This window comes from Olea europaea, chromosome 15, assembly GCF_002742605.1.
Source record: "Olea europaea var. sylvestris chromosome 15, O_europaea_v1, whole genome shotgun sequence".
Classification (NCBI taxonomy): Eukaryota; Viridiplantae; Streptophyta; class Magnoliopsida; order Lamiales; family Oleaceae; genus Olea; species Olea europaea.
The window spans coordinates 18,140,709-18,159,890 of NC_036251.1; the positions used below are offsets into that span (position 1 = coordinate 18,140,709).

The following is a 19,182-nucleotide window of genomic DNA, read 5'->3' on the forward strand; positions in this document are numbered from 1 at the left end:
TCCCCTTCGATCAGATTTTGGATTCCATTTGGACTTTCATTTCTTTGAAACGCTATTATTGCTGGAATAAAGATGGAAGAATCCGAAGTTGATGGGAAGGAATACAGATAATGCCGCATAACTTTAAATTATTATGAGATATATGCAGTTTTTCTGAGCCATATCTTTAAATCCTTATATTAGTTTTGCTAACCTTAAACTAAAACTTATTCCTTGTAGATAGTAATGGACCAAACTCAACTAAATGGATTAGAGAGTCTTGGATTCAAACGACATATCAATTTGATTCCAATTTAGGCATTTTTGGAAGATAAGAAAGAATTTAATACGGGAAATTGAACCACTAGTCCCCAACTTATTTATTTTATTGTAACTTCATCTTCAATCTATTCTTTTGACACCATCTTTGTCGTCTTATCATTTTCCTATTGTCCTTCTATTGGTACAAAATTAATCTTTGGATAACTATACTCAAACCATATTTTTTAAATTAATTTTATCATATTTTAATTACGATAAAGATTCTTATTTTTTGCTCATTTTTATACTTATATTTCTAACTTTTTGTCATTAACCTTCTATAAATTAACTTACATTGTCACTGATGATGGCCCAATATTCGTTACGAGGAAGTGAAAAACTTATTTTGTCCATAGTATTTTTAAATAAGTCCGATAAGCAATAAATACAAAAATTCAATAAAATATTCTTCTCATGTTAACATAATATCTGGACAAAAAATATCACGTGACAGTATGCGTCAATTTGTGATGGAAAAAACTTGAAAACATCATTATGAAATTGAGGAAAAATTTACGAATATGGAACGGTTAATAAAATACGTAGCAGGACACAATTTTTATTAAGTGCATTATGTCGTGTTCAGTAGAAATTAAAATTTAGATTTTAATATAAGTCAAAATTAACAACTATTTTTAATTACACGTTTTATGGGGCTCACGACTTTTCAAATACACATTTCATCAACTTTTATCAAATTCTACTAAATATCTAATTTTAATTCCCACCAAATATAGGCGTTGAAGGTCCTCAACTTTTGTAAGTTAGTGTATTTATATTCCTAATTTTTTTGTCGCATTATTATTTTCAACATTCTATTATTGACAACATTTTTGGTCCAAAAGTCTGTTGAATGATGTAAATACGACTTATCAATCTATCATATTGATAAAAAAAAAAAAAAAAAAAAAAAAAATAAAAAAAAAAAAAAAAAAAAAAAAACAATTAATGCAAAATGAAGTCAAAGTATTTTTTTTTCTTCATCATTCCAAAGCACTCAGATGAATATTTTATCATGAATCATTGTCAAGAACTAAATATACTAATTAATGATAGGTTGAATATAAAATTCAATAAAAAAATTTAGATAATAAGTACAATAAAGAGCAAAGATTGAAGACTTTAAATACAATTAAAATTGTAATGCAAGTAATAAAAATAGTAGTGCAATTATAATTACCTCTACCCATTATGATTAGCCTTTGAAATGTCAATATTTCATTAAAAACTTTTCTTTTCTTTTTGTTTTTTATTATTGTTTGAAGTTGAGCTAAATATAAGACATAGTATGATTCAAAAGTAGATGAAATATTAACATTCTATCCTGCAAAATGAGCGAATGGGGTACCAACTATGCTTCAATAGTGGGTGAAGGAAGTTGTAAGAAAATTAAGTGATGGATTAACGTTGCAATTTTCAAAGATAATAGGATATATTCCTCCTCCAGTTTGAAATTGAAAGATATACCCTATGCATGTATTTAAACAATCCACCTCCGGACCAAACTTGATTCATCAAAAACGAAAATGACCATTCCAGGCGGCCACAAGCGCCAGCTGACGCCGGAGGAGTTCAAAAAATGGCTCAAAACATTCGACGCTGATGGAGATGGTCGAATCAGCAAAACGGAGCTCCGAAATGCTATTCGGAGCTCCGGTGCATGGTTCAGCGGAAGGAAGAGCGGCCGTGGCATGAATGTAGCAGACACCAATCATGATGGGTTTATTGATGATGATGAAATTGAGAATTTGCTGGACTTTGCTGAAAAAAAAATGAATGTTCAATTCTCTTATTAATTTGCCAAGTAAAATAAGCAATAATGTTGGGAAAAGCTTGTCTTTACTTTGTGAGCGAATGTATTTTATCTGCTAGAGCATGTATTGATAAGTTTAAAAGGTATGTTTATAGATAAATAAACTTGTTTTAGGATAAATATATTTATCTTACTCGATTTTTTAAATTTTATTCTAGCGATCTGAAGATAAGTTATCGAAAGACAAAAAGGAGTAAATTACACGTGTTAGTATATTCAGCAACTTTCATTATTATCGTTTCCAAAAAATACAAAAATTTCAAACATATTTATGGTGAAAAGCAATATCTTGTAAAGTTTATATTTGTATTCCAAGTCTTAGATAGATATTCAATATATTTTGAAAGAACAAGGGAGAAACATTTAATATGTCTCTTTTAATTGTTCTATTCACCTTTTTCATCTTCCATGATTTCATTTAATATCTCTTGAAAATTATTTTCTAAACACTACATATTTATAAATTCAGAATTGAACAAAATTTAATCAAAATTTTAAATCTATTACATTATCTCCAATGGTACATCAAATTTGGTATAAAATTTGGTATAACGAATATAGATACAACAAATTTTGGGTAAAATTTGGTGTAATACTATTCATTTGTACCCAATTGATATAATTCTTTATTTTCATTTTGTCATCCATTTTCTATTACAACAATTTGTTGTTCATTCTATATCATTTTTTATTTTTTTTGTTATCCTTTTAGAATTAATCAATTGAATTTATTCATAATTATTTTAATGTGATGATCATTTTCATTTAATATTTATTTGTTCATTAAAAACTCAAAAGTTACAAATTTTATAATTAAAAATTAAGAATGAATTAGCACTAGAACAACTAAATTTTTTTAAAAAAAAAAAAAAAAAAAAAACTAAAATACAAAATTAAACTAAAATAATAATTTAGTACTCCGGAAGGTCATTCCAGTCCCCCAAGACCGTTAAAATATTCACCAAAAGAATTAGATGTATTTTAGTTCGTTATAATTTTTAATTCTATGATTTTAGTAATAATATAGTTTGTAATTATATAATTTAAAATAAATTAATAGTTGAGAAATAAATAATAAGAAAATATAATAAAAACTATTCACTTGGTGTAACCATTGGAGCTGTTGCACTAAATTTTTAGATGCCTTGAGAACTATCAATCAACGCAGCATGCATGGTTGAAAAAAGTAGCTGTGAAGGCTTTTTAAACATGCTAATCTAGCACAGTTCACTAGCCGAAAATGAACTCAGCTCATGAGCCGAAAAGAAGAGCCGCTCACAATTCAATCACTAATAAATAGTTATTCGATTCACATCTACAACTCGCCTTGAATGCGAGCCAAATTAGCTTGACTCACTACTAAGAGGAGGAGAAGAAGAGATACTCGCCCATTTAATGTTGAAATTAATGAGATTTTAAATCTTAATAGCATGAAAACATAATTATTTTATACCAAGATCTTTTATGTCAAATCACCAAGAGAATTATAAATTGCGATACATACCTCAATTCAATGGAAATGTTTCTTTAATTCTTTTGATTCTTGAGTTTTTTATCTTGATTTTGTTTTTGGATCCATAATCTTGATTCTTGATTGTAGATTGTCTGTTTTTAATTGTGAGTTTTTTTTAACCTTCATCTTCAATATGTTTTCTATTAATTTTTATGTTGATGGGATGACACAAAGAATGAGAAATTGCAATGCATTGAGGACCATAACCTTATACATAGTTTCTATATGTATTTTTTAGTTTCTATATGTATTTCGCCTATCATGAAATATAATTCTAAAGAAATCTGGCATCTATACATAATTCAGCCTACATTTTATTTTAATGCCCAAAGTATAATAACTTAATTCTTTATTAGATCACTTTAATTTTGGGCTTAACTTTAAGATAATTGTTACGTCTCATATCTAAAGCTCACAGTGACTGCCACGAGGAGGCAATATATGTAACACATCTGGCATTTAACAAAGTCAAAATAAGGAAAGAGGCTTATTTGGCTGAGGCACTCTCTCTAGCAACACCTCTACCATCCGAAGTACATTTCCTTCCTTGTCGAAGTCCTCTCGAGATCGAAGCAATAGCTACCTTCAAAGCAGATCTGCAGGGTATCTGTAGGAGTGATTGATCAACGCTTGTATCAATGGATGTCAGAAATGTCAGCATAGGATATAAGTTAGCCGACCCCTTGTCGATGCACTTATTTCGTGGTATATATAATATCACACACTTGAATTATCTATAAAATCCCTTTCTTATTCATCCACATTTATATACTTGAGTTTAAATCATTTTGGTTTTAGTGAGACGGTTTGTGATTGTTTATTTGCAATTGTTCTTGATCATACTGTCGACGTTTGAACGTGTTTGTCTCGTGTTATAAAGTATCCTCCATGTTCGTTGACCCTGCAATTGGCTACTACGATCGAAACATGCTGAAATTTGCTTACGTGTACACGAGTAAACTCGACATTTTGTTCACGTTGTCATTACAAAAAATGGGGTCAACAATATACACAATTAATTATATGTGTTGGACCATATGGCCAGTTAATCAATTGGCAACTTACAAAAATACCCTTAAAATTTGAAGTCTTTTGAAAAATCATATAAAAAGTTTTTGGAAGTAAAAAATACTGTGTAAAATTAAGTGACACAATTTTACTTTTTTATTAAAAAATGACACAATGTCACTTTTATTAAAAAGGTGATGTTTGTCATTAAAAAAGTGATGAAAATTTCAATAAAGTGACCCAAAAAAGTGACAAATACTAAAAAAGTGGCGATTCGAAAAAGCACAAAGATTCAAAAAGTGACAGAAAATAAAATAAAAAGTGACAAATATTTAAAAATTACAAATTTTTTTTTAAAAAAAAGTGAAAAACTCAAATGGTGATAAAAATTAAAAAAAGTGATACAAATTCAAAAAAGTAACAAACACTTAAGAAAGTAAATTTATTAAAAATGATAGACAATATCACATTTATTAAAAAATTACATACAATGTCACATTTGTTAAAAATTGATTTTCGTTACTCAAAAGAGTGACAAAAATTTCAAAAAGTGACGATAACTCAAAAAAGTGACAAATACTCAGTAAATTTAAAAAAAGTGATAAAAGCTTAGAAAAGTGACGGAACATCAATCAAAACCTTAAAATATTTTATTTTATGCAAATTCAACTATTTCTCCACCGCCAACAACACTCCACCTCCACCAAGTCCAACCCTTCGAGCAAAAGGTCACCTAAAACACTAACCTTCGATTTTATTTGAGACTTTATAAAAGGATGTATAAGCACCAAAACATGACATTTGTATTCAGTAGCAATTCTATTCTACTAAGAAATCATTTATTATAGCAATGACAACGAATCAATTGGACTTGAACCAGGGGCCTCATCTAACCCATTGTCCAACAAAAACTAAAAAAAACTTGTTTTTCTTTTCTTTCTTGAATACTTGTTCTACACAATAATTTCTACATTTTCTAGAAAGTTTTCATACTTGAGCTAAAAACAGAGTTGGAATATAAACAGGGATAAATATAGGAGAGTCACTCTATGCTGAAAGTTACAAGAAACAGAAACTGCTTCGCTACAATCTAATAATCAGATCACTATCATGAAAAACGCTGTTGTCGAAAACAAATTTGATGGCAAAATATTTAGTTTTGGAAGGTCTTCTCTTTCTGGACAATTAACGCCAAAACGATACATGTTTTCTTTGCAACTCTTTAACTTGTTCTTCATTTCTTTACTGCACCACCTAAGAAAACTCACATTTTGCAGAGGTTCTCATTTTCTAGAGGTCAAGCAGGGGGACCATATTACTGATCTATTGTGCCTTACACATAAGCAAGCACATGGCCCCCACTTTTACTTGTTATAGGTTCTTCATGAAGACTTGGTTATAATATTTGACTACTACTGCTACAAACAAAGTTATGCGGACCTAACATCGGCATGGGGGCTTCAAATTCAGTAGATATCAAATTTTCAGCTAAACTAATGTTCTTACTAGTATAATCTTTCAACAAGACAACAGTAGGTATCACTAAGATAAAGAACACCTGCTTTGGCACCAAAAGAAGCACTTGAGGTGTTATCGAAAACCAAGCTTCAGTTTCGTTTGACTGTGTTCGAGCATAGCATGGTTATTCTCGCCATGAAAGCCAGCGTCGCTCTTAACATAATGAACGCCTCCACCTCAACGCACCTATTCCCAAACAAGGATTTTTCATTCCCAATTCTAACAACTCTCTGCAAGTGTTATTCTGCTCTCCTGGTAAGAATAAATTTCCATCTAATTAGCACTCCAAGCTGAAAAAAAAAAATAAAAAAAAAAAAAACTAGATTACGTTATTTCATTTTTCATGATCAGAGGACTTCTGCGGTTTGAACGATCCTACTTATTCAAGTCTCTTTCTTTTATTAGCGAAACTCCTATCCATAAGAATAGATGGTTGTTTGGTTCTTTCCAGCCCTTAAACTTTGGTTCAAGCACGGGAATTGAATTGATGTTCTCAGATATTACAAGAGTTGATGAATTAATTGAATAGAGAACTTAAACTTAATTAACATATTCATATGGGAATTCATATTGAGCAATCAATAAATTTAAATAATGGAGGACTCTATCATAAGAAACCGGGTATAACATTGACATTTAGTTTTTGGACAGAAATCTCAACTTGAAAGAGGCACTCTTGTTGTAGTAATCAAATATCGACAACAAATCCAGGCAAGCATTAAGTCTATCTTTAGACCAACTCAATGTTTGCATAATGGGAAACTTTATAGTCGTCATATATTTACTACCACAAGTGTGTAAATAATTCGGTCAAATATTGATCTTCCTTTGGACTGATGAATATCTGTATGAATTACGTACATAAAACTTTCCTAATATTCCAAATAAATTAATTTAGACGAGATATTACACTGGTATCATGGTGTTTAAATTAATCTATTTTAGAAAATTAGTAATCGGAAATAAACTCTAATTACCAAGATTTGAAAGTGATTGTCCCCTTAGTCTTTTAATTTTTAATTTTTTATCTTTCTTTTGTTTTCACAAAAAATAAAATAAATTATAATGTTTATTTTACTTCTTGATTCATAGTCTTGATTCTTGAATTCCTTAATCTTGATTTTTAATTGTGGATTGTCTGTTATTGATTGTGAGATTTATGGATCTTCTTGTTCAATATGCTTTCTTTATTAATTATTGTGTTGATGAGATGACAAAAAAAAGAGAAATTGCACAGAATTTAAGACCATAACCCTACATATAGCCCTTGTTTAATTCCATTTTTTGGGATAAAATGTATTATAAAATAGTAATTTTTTATAGGATGTGTAGTTAAAAAATAAGGAATTTTTTTTGAAATTCGTGTATAATTATTTTATAGAAGAATGTGTGGTTAAAAATGAGTTTTAAAAAAATGCAATTCTTCAAAAAATGGGGAGCAAACAAGGGCATAGTTTCCATTTATATTTCGTTCATCATGAAATATAATTCTAAAAAAATCTGATCTCTATACATATTATTCGGCCCACACTTTATTTAGATATTCAAAGTCTATTTAATTCTTTATTAGGTAGCTTAAGGAGGCTGTCCTTGACTTGAGGGTTAGAGCGAAAATGATTATGTCATTATTTTAAAAAAATTATGTGAGTGGAAGAAAATGGAAGTCACGTGATCCCACCTGGATTTGTCAGTACGGGAAGAGTCAAACCCTTCCACTGAATCATCAAATGCCCGGCATTTATTTCCTCCTTTCCCACTTCAAAATGAAGCTATGCTCTGTTGCTTTCTTTGCCAGCAGCAATGGAAACTGTTACTTCACATCCTTTTCCTTTCGACAAAGAATTTGTCTAGTGGTACATAATGGAGTGTATCGAATGATGTACACCCCACTCACATAGGTGTTGGACCAATGTAAAAGAAATAATATTTTATTCGAGTGGGTCCCTCGTACATGTGAGTGGAGTGTACACTATTAGGTACACCTCGATGTACCACTAGCTATTTTATGAGGCCAATTCTCGTATTTTTACAACGACGTCGTCCAAAAATAAGAGTTCTGCGACCATACCTTGATAAATGAGTCATAATCCCCATCAGGTGCCCAAATTTCTCCTTCCAATGTGGGCCCCACCAAATTATCCACGTGATACACCCGTGACCACGATAGACCAAGTACAATTCATTCTCAGTATGGAGTTAATTAACATGTGCGTTCATATAAAGGCTGACTGGTTGAGTACCATAGAATTTTCTAAGCCTACGACCATAGATATGTCGCACTATATCATTTTTAGGCCCCTATTCGATTTAGATAAAAATTATATTTTTAGTAAATTTTAATTATTGACTTTAACTTGAATTTTAATTAACTTTTTAGCTAAGTTAAATAGAGCTATATATTCATGGTTCGATCAACTTTACGAGTATGGGATTTTGTCTTTTCCTTTCCATCGATACACTTTATTTTAGTTTGAAAATAATGAAGGAAAAAGTGTTCGTGGGCTATTAACATTTTTGAGTAAAAAAAAAAAAAAAACCTTTTCACCATGTATGCTAAGTTCTCTCTCTCTCTCTCTCTCTCTCTTTTTTGTATTAACAATGAAATAGTTCTTTTTGTATTGACAATTCAGATTGAAAAATCTGGAAATTATCTCCAAAAGAGTGAGCATTGGAATATTTCTAGTTTGGATGTGTGGCAATAAAGTCCAAAGATGCAGAAATGTCCAACACAAAGCACAAAGACTGAGTGAGATGACAAATTGGCTTCATTCCCACAAACCCACAAAAGACCACGACCAAGGTCTCGATTCTATTTAAGATTTGATTATCACATCCATTGCTCAATGCCAAATTACCAAGTCATGCCAAAACCAATCAAATCTTGGACCCTGTCTCATCTTAATCCACATATTTTGTAAAATCCGTAAATAATATCTATTATCATCAATAATTTATATCTATTTGTAAATACTCGCCAAAGATATGCTAAATTATTACAAATCTTTTAGTTGATGATCCAATTGAGCAACATTTTGACCAAACTGAAATTTTGGTAAACCTTCTCTCATCTCTCCCGGGTGGTAAACCTGTAGTGACTAGTACGTTACATGAAAATGATGCATTTATAATGACTTATTTCATGCTTACCAGCATGACTAATGTACTTTATCTCTTTCATGTTTAAGTGCTTCTTGAAAATTTTTATGGGAGATTTCGATAAGAAGCCCATATTTTGCCCAATGTATAACTTGTTCAAGTTTATCATCAAATAAATCATACGATTTCATTCGGTATTTTATATCAAACATAGTAGTTGAGTAGGTTTTTGCAGGTGGTTATTTTCCTTTGGAGTTAGAATCTTGGACCAGTCAAGATTTCATCTTCAAGTGTTATACGAATCGAGCATTGGAAGGACCGTTATAATATTAAATAAAATTGTACATCAAAAAGTTCACCACGCCACCCCCCCCCCCCCAACNCAACAAGTTCCCCCCCCCCCCCCCCCCCCCCCAATCTTGTTTATCTGATATAAATACAAACATCTACTGCTGCACTAAAAAACAGTGGTCGAGGGTCCCTTGTGATATTTATTATTGAGAGAGAAAATTCAATTTTTTTGGAGAGAGGGTATCCCAATTCCCACCTTATGTTAGCATTTTTTCTGCCCAGTTCCATACTTCCATGGCATGTTTAGATATGTACAACCAAAATTCTGAACACAAAGGCCTTGGCGGGGCTCCTCCAATGAGCCCCAGAATTTCCTTCTCAAATGACTTTGTTGAATCCAGCAGTAGCCGTAGCCATTCTCAGCAGCAGATTAGTGCACCTGTGTCCTCAGATTTTGAGTTTTCTGTGTCAAATTATTCAATGATGAGTGCTGATGAGCTTTTCTTTAAGGGCAGGCTCTTGCCATTTAAGGAAAGTTCAAGCCAGAAGATTACTACTCTGAGAGATGAATTGCAAAATGGAGAAGATGAAGAAGGTGTGGGTTTTTCATCGAGGCCTCCCAAGAATTTTACCAGATGGAAAAAAGGCTTTTTAGGACTAAGAAAAACAAACACTGGGTCCAAGAAATCTGCAGATAAGAGTGAAGGATATGTAGAAAAAAGGACTGGCTTTCATCATGAGGATACTCAATGCAGCAAAAGTTCACAGGTATGTATTCTTCATTACACATTCAGACCATGTTTGGTAATGTTTAATCCACTTTACTTAACAAGTTTTTGTAGCTTCATCATGCTTTTCTTGATATAGTTTTTATACAATTTTTTTTTTCTTTTTTTGCAGGATTCTGTTGAATGATGATGGGAGCTAGGGAGGGACGAGTAGCAGGAACTTGAGTTTGACTGTATTGTATTGTATTTGGTCTGTAGAAGTATCAGACTATTTTTGGGTACCTAGGAAAATTGGGCTGACTTCTGTTTTAGATGAGGTTTGGGTGAAGAATTATGTGAAATAACCTATTTGTATTAGTTAAGTTGGCATGGATTTAACTTTTGGTTCCTATTTTATCTGTTATTTGATAAATTAGTTTTTTTTTTTGTTTCAATCATGTAGAAGTGGTTTATCAGTTTATATTTAGCTGCTCTGTACAAAATTGTTTTGATTTGAGGTCGAAGAACTCCTTTTCAAGTGCTGGTGCAGTCCACTAATGGGTTCGCGCATAACATGTTTGATAAGTAGTACTAAGGAAATTAAAAACAATCCTATAAAGAAGATTTTTAACTTGTTTTTCTCATAAAATATTTTGCAGTCTTGATCGTGTCTAGTGTTTCGCACCAACACACTCTCAATGGAAAACAAGGATTCTTTTATATATATACATATTTTCAGATCAATAAAATCTGCAATTTGAGTGAAATCGAGATGAAAAAAGGAAGTTCAGAAATAAAATAATGTTGGGAAATTAGAAATAGCAGTCAACGTGCCAGCTAATGTAACAGCTGGTTCCTGTGAACAGACCAAGATTCAGAAAAACAAAAATAATCTGACAAAGTGCAAATGGGTATTCAAATGGTGCCCAGACTCCACTATCTGTTTTCTGTTTCTGGTAAGAAAAGAGAGCCACGGCTCATGGCATTGGCTGGCATCTCGACAACCTTCCTTCCTGCCATCAAATTATTCAAAAACTTGTACTATTTTGAATACATTTCCATGAGATAAATCTTAAAAAAAAAAAAAAGGTTGAACCTAACCTTGAGGCCCCGCTCCTAGAGTTTTGTGAGGGAGGTAAATCGCTGAATGTGCCATAACAAGTCAGAGACCAAGAACTGTTTGTACACTGTGCCTACAAGGAATCCAATTTCATGTCTCAAGAATCGAACTCCCACACTGTGGCTGCCAGCAAGGCGTGAGATAACCCTACTTCTATCATTTGTACCACTGGACTATGCTCCGGGAGGCTTCCATGAGATAAATCTATCTCATAAGAGGTGCTTAGTTAGTGCAAGACTTGAAACATCGAGTAACACGTGCACGAACAACGTTTTCAAATTTCAGCGATTTCCAAGTAACACCATCTGAAGAAAAAAAAATGTGATAGCTAATTCTACATCGGTTGATTGAGTTGTAGAACTTGGGAGATTGCAGCTTAGAGTTATAGGGTTTGTTTTCGAGTATTTTTAACTTTCTTTTTGAGTCAAACTTATATAATAATGATGTTCTTATTGATTGAGAAAAATCTATGAGAAATAGCGGCTGGCATCTTCCTTCACAATCTCGCCCTAACTCCAATCACCCCTAAGTCCACTCAAACCACAACATTTGTATCTGGCTCCAGCTTCCCAACTTCTAGCACTAACCATCTAGAAGCGTGAAAAAGGCAACCATGACCATTTAACTTGCTGCCATTCAATCTATATGATAGTTTATCCGCAATCAAAAACTTTATCTCGTAGAAAGGATTCTTCATTCGTACCTGGAATGAGGAATGATTTTCCAAAAAACATGAGCCTTGGAGTCTAAACTTGTTGTCTTCGCCATTGAAAACCGATAAACTTCGAGGATTGGAAGGCTTCATATGGGCAGCGACTCAAGAAAATGCATCTTTCTATAGCAGTACCCAGAGTGCACTCCCCACTTGCCTTATCCTCGCCAGAACGCAAGTTGTCGAAAAAAAAAAACTATAATATATTTAAGTAATAATTATGAGATATTACTAATTGACAATATTCGTTAAGTGTAACTAATGCTTTGGAGACAAAATTTTGATTATATCATGCTTTTGTTTTGTGGGGATTAAAATTAAATTTTTAATAAAATTTGATAAAATTGAAAAATTGTGAAACCAAGAAAAATATTGTTAAAATTAATTGTTGATTTTAACTTAAATTAAAACTTGATTTTAATCCCTACTAAACATGTCAACATCTCTTGGGTAGTTATGGTGTGTGTGTGTGTGTGTGTGTGTGTGTGAGAGAGAGAGAGAGAGAGAGAGAGAGAGAGAGAGAGAGGAGAGGAATTTAAATGGTGCCCACCCAGCTGTTCATGGGATCACTCTTGGGCCAGTGTTGGTGGTGACCGTCAAAGAATTGGGCCATAAACTGTGCCTCTAGTTTTTAGTATCAATCTTGGGTCATACTTGGAGAGGACCCTCAAAGAATTGGGCCCTAAACTTTTTCAGTACATCTTAGGATCAACGGGGGCCTGATTTTTTAGGACCCAGAGAAAATTACATAAATAGGCCATTATAGTGAGCTTGTAAAATAAAACATATTATACGATTACAAAATATTGATTTTTTTATTTTTAATTTTTAAAATGTAAGTGAGATGCTATTCCATTATCTTAGGGAATATTAATTAAGATATCCCTTGATTTAGGGGTCTAAAAGAATTGTTATTTATGTGTAACAATCATAATTTCAATATATAATAATTATTTACAAATCAAAAGATAATTCAAAAGAAAAACTGAAAAATTTTCCCTAACTAATTCACCTTTAGCGGATGCAAAGTTGAATCAAAGTACTATCCAGTAATTATTTACATATGTTGTAATATTGACCTACGGTGATTTTCAGATTTTGTTTTCATTCCCATAATCGGTCCTATTTTGTAGTTAGTTGAATTAGTCACAGTGAATGTAACCTAATACTTTTTTATTTTTTATCTGTAAATAAAATTCGTTGTTACTTCACTTTATAGCCGTGGTTAAATAACTTCGACTGTAAATGTAAATGTAATATTACAATTATATATTATTCGTAGTGTGTACAAAATACTGGCTTGTCCAATGCTTACCTAAGCTTAAAAATGTTTAATTTTTTCAAATATATGATATAATGGAGAGTTAAGCCACTCGACCTGCGGGAGTGATCATGGGAATGATCGCGCCCTCACATGGAATGAGTGGGTCCCACATGAATTAAAAAATCCCACCTCCTGTCATCCTCGCGATCACTCCTGTGATTCTTGTAGCATAACCCTATAATGGAATGGAATGGACCACAATGCATGCAAATTTACGAGGTTAATCAGCAGATAGCCGCTAAATGGATTTGATGAAATCCAATAAGAAGGCAATTAATTAAGTGTTTACTTTTCTTTTTTTATTAATTTCGGAGCCTCATTGGGATCCCAAATATTTTTAATTACAATAGCATTAGGTATATCTTTACTTTAAGCACGTCGTTGATGTTCACCCAAATCATTTCATTTTTCTAATTAATGCATATCCTTTCACTTTACATACAAGCCCACGCACGTGCTTGTCACCATTATCGGCTTTGTTTTTTTAGTATTTTAGTCCGTATTTTTGGATTTTGTAGATTTAAATTATGTACATTTCTAGCTTTATCACGTGAACAAGGACGATAGTAATTTAGAGTTGATCAATAATGATGTCTATTCTCATTCTTGTAACAGAATATGTGTATTAGAGTTATTTAAAACATTTTAACCCAATTAATATTAATTTTTTGACCGTTATTTCACTATTTCAACTGTTATTTTTGAATTCTTCTCTCACAAATAGGACATATTTTATATCTAAAGGTCGAAAAATCAATTAACAAAATTCCTATCAAACAAGCACTAAAGCTCACTAGTAAATCATGTTATAAGACACATGAATTCATATAAAGGGGCTCAAGCAAAAATATATCACCAAAAAACATTTAAGATCATGCAGAGCAAACTCCAAATTACGACATAAAAAACAAAAAATTACAAACCAAGAATAAGGAAGTACTAAATTGGATAAATGCAAAGAACAACATATATTCATTCATTTGAAAATAGCATACCTATCAATGTTATCGACTTCTCTTTCAATTTCATTGTTTCTTTTGCATCCCATCAGGTTGTTGGGTCATGATGAATGAATTTTAAAAATAAAAAACTTGTAAAAAAATAAAATAAAATGGCTTCAGAGTCAATATCCATTCTTTTGATTTAATAATCAAGAATCGTTTGGAATGCAGTCGGTTCTTGATTTCAATTCTTAATTTTTCTCTTAAATCTTAGTTTTTTGCTCGGAAGGTTCAATTCCGATTAAAATACCCACCCTTTTTGCTCGATATTTTGATTCTAAATTTTTGATGTCAAATAAAAATATTTTATTTTATTTTTAAATTTTTGTTAGATATTAAAAAGTGTCCAATACAAATAGCAAAATCCTTCCTAAAATTTCAAGACTCAAACGACATTGTTTGGTCCATCATTGTCATCGACTAGTTCACGTAATCCATTCAGTCCAGTGCAGTTTTATTGCAACCAATTTAGCAATAGGTAGCATAATTACATCTTGAAAGGAAAGATGCCTGCCTATGGCTATAGGCGCATTAGCAATTATTAATTGGGAAGATGCTTTGCATCTGGTGCCACTCCCCTTTCCCCTCTGTTACGAGATTCTTAATCATTATTGCCTGCTCTCGCACTAACACCAACATGTGACAAACAACTCTTCCCTTCATTTACAAATCCCAATACATTAATTTTGCTTTATGAGTTCACTGAAAAAGATTATGAGAGAGATACCAGAAACATTCGCCACTGACAAATACGGAATATCGTGATTAAATTTCACCATGAATGAATTTTTTTAACTCTATAATATTTGCCTTCCCAGTATTTAGAATTTTATGTCTTCCAGTTTTAGCATTCGATTTATATAAAGAGTAGGTAAGAGTTACCATATTATCCATTATATAATTGCTATACTAGTATCTAGTATGCCTTTCTTTGGTTTCCTCTTTAGTAATAAAAGTTACTTTTCAAAATTAAATATTAGTTTTAACCACACATTTTTTAGAACTTACAATTATTAACATTTATTCACTACTTATTTATATCGACTTATAATTTTAACAACCAAAAAGTAAACCCAAACAATAGCTAAGTGTAATAGTCCGTGATCACAAGGTGTTTCCCTAAAACCATTAATCACTTAGAGTCATTTTAAGTCGAAAGTAGACAACATGAAACAAGAATGTGGGCAAGCTCCACACTTTATTGATGCTATATAGCGAACTTTAATACAAAAACAACGATTTTTGAAACTCGTATAATTTGATCATTTGTAAAACACCCACAATCATCTATGTTGAATTACACTCATTTTAGTTGGCCAAAAGTCTTATAATATCATTTTGAAATTGGTCAAAGCTGTTTAAAATAATTGTCTCACTCGAAATTTAATGGAGTAGTTATATATCTTGATCATGAGTTAATGAAGAAGTCTCTTTTGATGTCAACATTAATAATCAAATACAATTCCATTTGGTTCAAGGTAGGGCCTACGATCCCTTTAGCCTTCACTTTCAAATTCATGCTCCAATATGCTAAAAGAAAATCAAGGACTACTACGACACACCACGAGTTCTTATTTCCTTTCCTTTGTAAAAAAGTGACAGATTCGGTACCTCACTCCCTCTCTCCCTCACCCCCTCCCTCTCTCTCTCCCCCCCTCTCTCTCTCTCTTTCTCTCAGATAGCTATAAATTTCACCCAATCCATGTAAACTGGCATCTAGTTTTACATTTATTAGTAAAAGAACATGGTGGAAGCAATAATTTCAGTGCAATGTTGTATTTTGTATTGAACTAAAGTATGGTTAAAGAAATGAAGAAATAGGTCCAGTTCACACACGGCCACATGGGGCCAGGTCAGCTTTCCCAATCTACAACACGTGCCCGTAGCTTACGATGCAAGCTCCTTTCTTGTGTAACTTTGTTTTGCCCCTTTCACATTTTTACTCCAACTTTGAATTCCTACCCTTAGCATATTCCAATACCAGGACATGATAATTTATGGATCTGATAAGAGAATTAATTTGGATTTAAAGATGTAAATAAAATATGATTGGTATAGTACAAGCATCAGAGAAATGACAGGTATGAAAAATAGGACTAAAAAATAAAAGGAGCTTTTGGTTCTTCAATGTTTTCCCTTAAAGGATTGAATTTCCATTTTATTGAAGCAGAAGCTTCTTTCTACAGACTACAGTTTAGTATTTGCAGATTATATGCAAACAAGACTAGGAAGAAAGAGAGAACTAGCTATACATTGAAGAATATTTAAAACATGGATTAAGATTAAACCAGTGGTACGCACCAACAATACTAATTGATTTACTTCACTCATAGATAAGAATTGTAGCAGTGGAGAAGATAGTTAGCCAGTGTAATAATCTTCTTGCGTTTTGAGTTATAAAGAATTTCTATCTTCTTCATGGCTTTACTTGAAGTTGAACCCACTCATAGCGCCCTTCCAATGGCTCGTCTTTCACTATGTCATAGTTATACCTTCATTGATGTACATTTTCATTAGAAGCGGAATTATGGTTAACGGGTTCAGTAAGAATCCATAGGTTCTTTTACATTTGTGCGTGTATGAGAGGAGAGAGAGAGATTACTTATCAATAAATTTTTTCTGGAGGTCCTTTTCTGCGGCTGCGAAGAATTCTTCAAGCTCCGCTTCAGATGGCAACTTCTCCGCCTCTGGGCAGCGGCGAGAACTCACCTCGTGTGGCTTCGCCGTTGATTCCAGCACGCCTGACTCGGATCGTAACTCGAAGGATGGAGTCTTCTCTTTACTGTAACTAGAAAATTGTACTTTGTTTTGTAAAGAAGGAAAAGTATTCATATTCATAACTGGGAGAGAGAGAGAGAGAGAGAGATTTTGAACGGAGAAAATTAAAAATAAAACAGCCGTTGAGGTTCAATTCTGGAGATTTAAATTTTGAATTGAAGAGAAGAATCACATTTATATCGAAAATTTAATATATATTTACCTCTCATTGCAATCCACCAAATCACCAGTCGATGTTGCAACCTCCTCAACACTCGCTTCATTCTCATTCTGTATTGGAAAACAAATTCAAAATTCGAACCTTCATAAAATAACAATTAGAGCAGTGGAGAAAAAAATTCAATCCATTTTCTGTAACTTCCGTGGAAAATAAATATAGAGAAGATTTAGAATACCTTCAGATCTTGGGAATTGAAACTGTCTTTATCCACCTCACTCAATTCTCTACTCGAGTAGCAAGGTGCTAAAACTTGAATGGAGCTAATGCTCGCGCACGATAAATTTTCAGAAGTCGCCGGTGAAGCTGAATTATCCGGCACCGTGGCAACACGCATAGATTTTAGCGGAACTTCGGACCTGGCTACCTCCAATTCTCCTCCGCGAACTTTTCTCTTTCTCTCCGTCGACTCCTCAGCAGCAGCCTTTGCCGCCGCTAGGGTAGTTCTAGCTCTGGTCATCCTTAAGCCTTCCTCCGCCACCTCCACAGACGCGGTTTCTCCAATCTCCTTACACTTCCTCATGTACCTTCTAAAATCAAATTTCTCGAACCCGAAATTGTATATTGTTCAATTTCCTCTCTACAAAATGCTCAGTTTTTGCAACGGACAACCTGTGAGAATCCTCTTTATTCTGTGTGTACAGATATCCGAATTGTGTGAGCAAGCGAAGGTTCTAGGAATTATCTGCTGTTGCTGCACTTTTTCTGTTAAAAAGTTTTAGAGAGAGAAACAATGAGAGCGAGTGAGTGGGTGATGATGATGACGGAGATGCTAATGGGCAGACTTCTTATTAAGCGTGGTCCAACCTCCATAACAGTAACGGGATTCTTGACGGCTCCGTTACACAGATCTACCTTGAATTTTCCCGTTAAGGTACCAGTAGAACATTTGGCGTAAAAACTGAGAGTTTGACGCGTGTATTTTACTATAGTTGTTACCGGCCTATTGGCCGAGTTATTCGAAACGTATAGCAGTGGATTCACTTTTTCTGTTCAGTCTTCCTAATGACCAGAGCCGTTGGTAACAAACTAATAGTTAATAATGTTCTAAATATTACAATGGATTTTTTTTATTTTTTTTATTTTTCCATAACGTTTTACATCATTTACATTCATTGATGAGATATTCGATATGAACCTTAATAATTGACCTAAAATTAACAAAGAAACTAGGCATTATATCAATATAGTTGTCACACCATCCTTTTTTTCCACGTTTGAAAGCTTTTTTGGTATAACCGTATAGGCATGTGATCTTGGTATTGGTTACCTACTTATCTCGGAAGTGATGTTTACAATCACGCAACTAATTATCAAGGGTTTTGCTAAGTGTACACTGGGTTGACATCCCAGTGTACAAATAGAAAAATCCAATTATTATACCGACATTCTCTTTTTTTTTTCATTTATAAAATTAATATTTATAAAAAGGAGATTTACTATAGAAATTAAAATAATTGCCATGATAAGTGTATGTTATTTACTAAAAAGAAATAAATATGATTGTGGAAGTGGATTGGTAGTTTAGTGCGGCGGAGATCACACGAATATAAGAGCAGCTTTATTAGAAAGTTACCTTAAACTAATTTCATCTAAAAGTTTATCTAGGCAGACAAACCGCTTTCAAAGAATTATACAAACATGCTTAATAATTATTTTCAAAACCCTTACCAAACGGGTCCAAAATGCTTGTTTGGTATATAACTAGTGTTAAGCATATTGTGTTCGCCTCACCTTGAAATATTACCATGCTGGCCTTGGTATACAATTTAATAGTACATTTT

The 19,182-nt window shown here is 32.7% G+C and overlaps 2 protein-coding genes across 3 annotated transcripts; one reads left to right on the forward strand and one right to left on the reverse strand.

Moving 5' to 3' along the window:
- Nucleotides 1-9,721: 9,721 nt before the first annotated feature.
- Nucleotides 9,722-10,716, forward strand: LOC111410343. The gene is made up of 2 exons (XM_023040623.1): nt 9,722-10,307; nt 10,440-10,716. The coding sequence occupies exons 1-2, from the start codon at nt 9,834-9,836 to the stop codon at nt 10,452-10,454; spliced, it is 489 nt and encodes a 162-aa protein (XP_022896391.1). The 5' UTR covers nt 9,722-9,833; the 3' UTR covers nt 10,455-10,716.
- Nucleotides 10,717-16,478: 5,762 nt separating this feature from the next.
- Nucleotides 16,479-18,167, reverse strand: LOC111410342 (cyclin-dependent kinase inhibitor 7-like). Of its 2 annotated transcripts, none has more exons than XM_023040622.1 (4): nt 17,577-18,167; nt 17,384-17,451; nt 17,006-17,185; nt 16,479-16,895 (listed from the first exon to the last, which is right to left on the reverse strand). In XM_023040622.1, exons 1-4 carry the CDS (start codon nt 17,919-17,921, stop codon nt 16,820-16,822), a joined length of 669 nt encoding a protein of 222 aa, XP_022896390.1. In that variant the 5' UTR covers nt 17,922-18,167; the 3' UTR covers nt 16,479-16,819. The 2 variants fall into 2 exon arrangements, with proteins under 2 accessions (XP_022896390.1, XP_022896389.1); XM_023040621.1 differs by having other exon boundaries at nt 17,006-17,191; nt 17,577-18,166.
- Nucleotides 18,168-19,182: the final 1,015 nt, after the last annotated feature.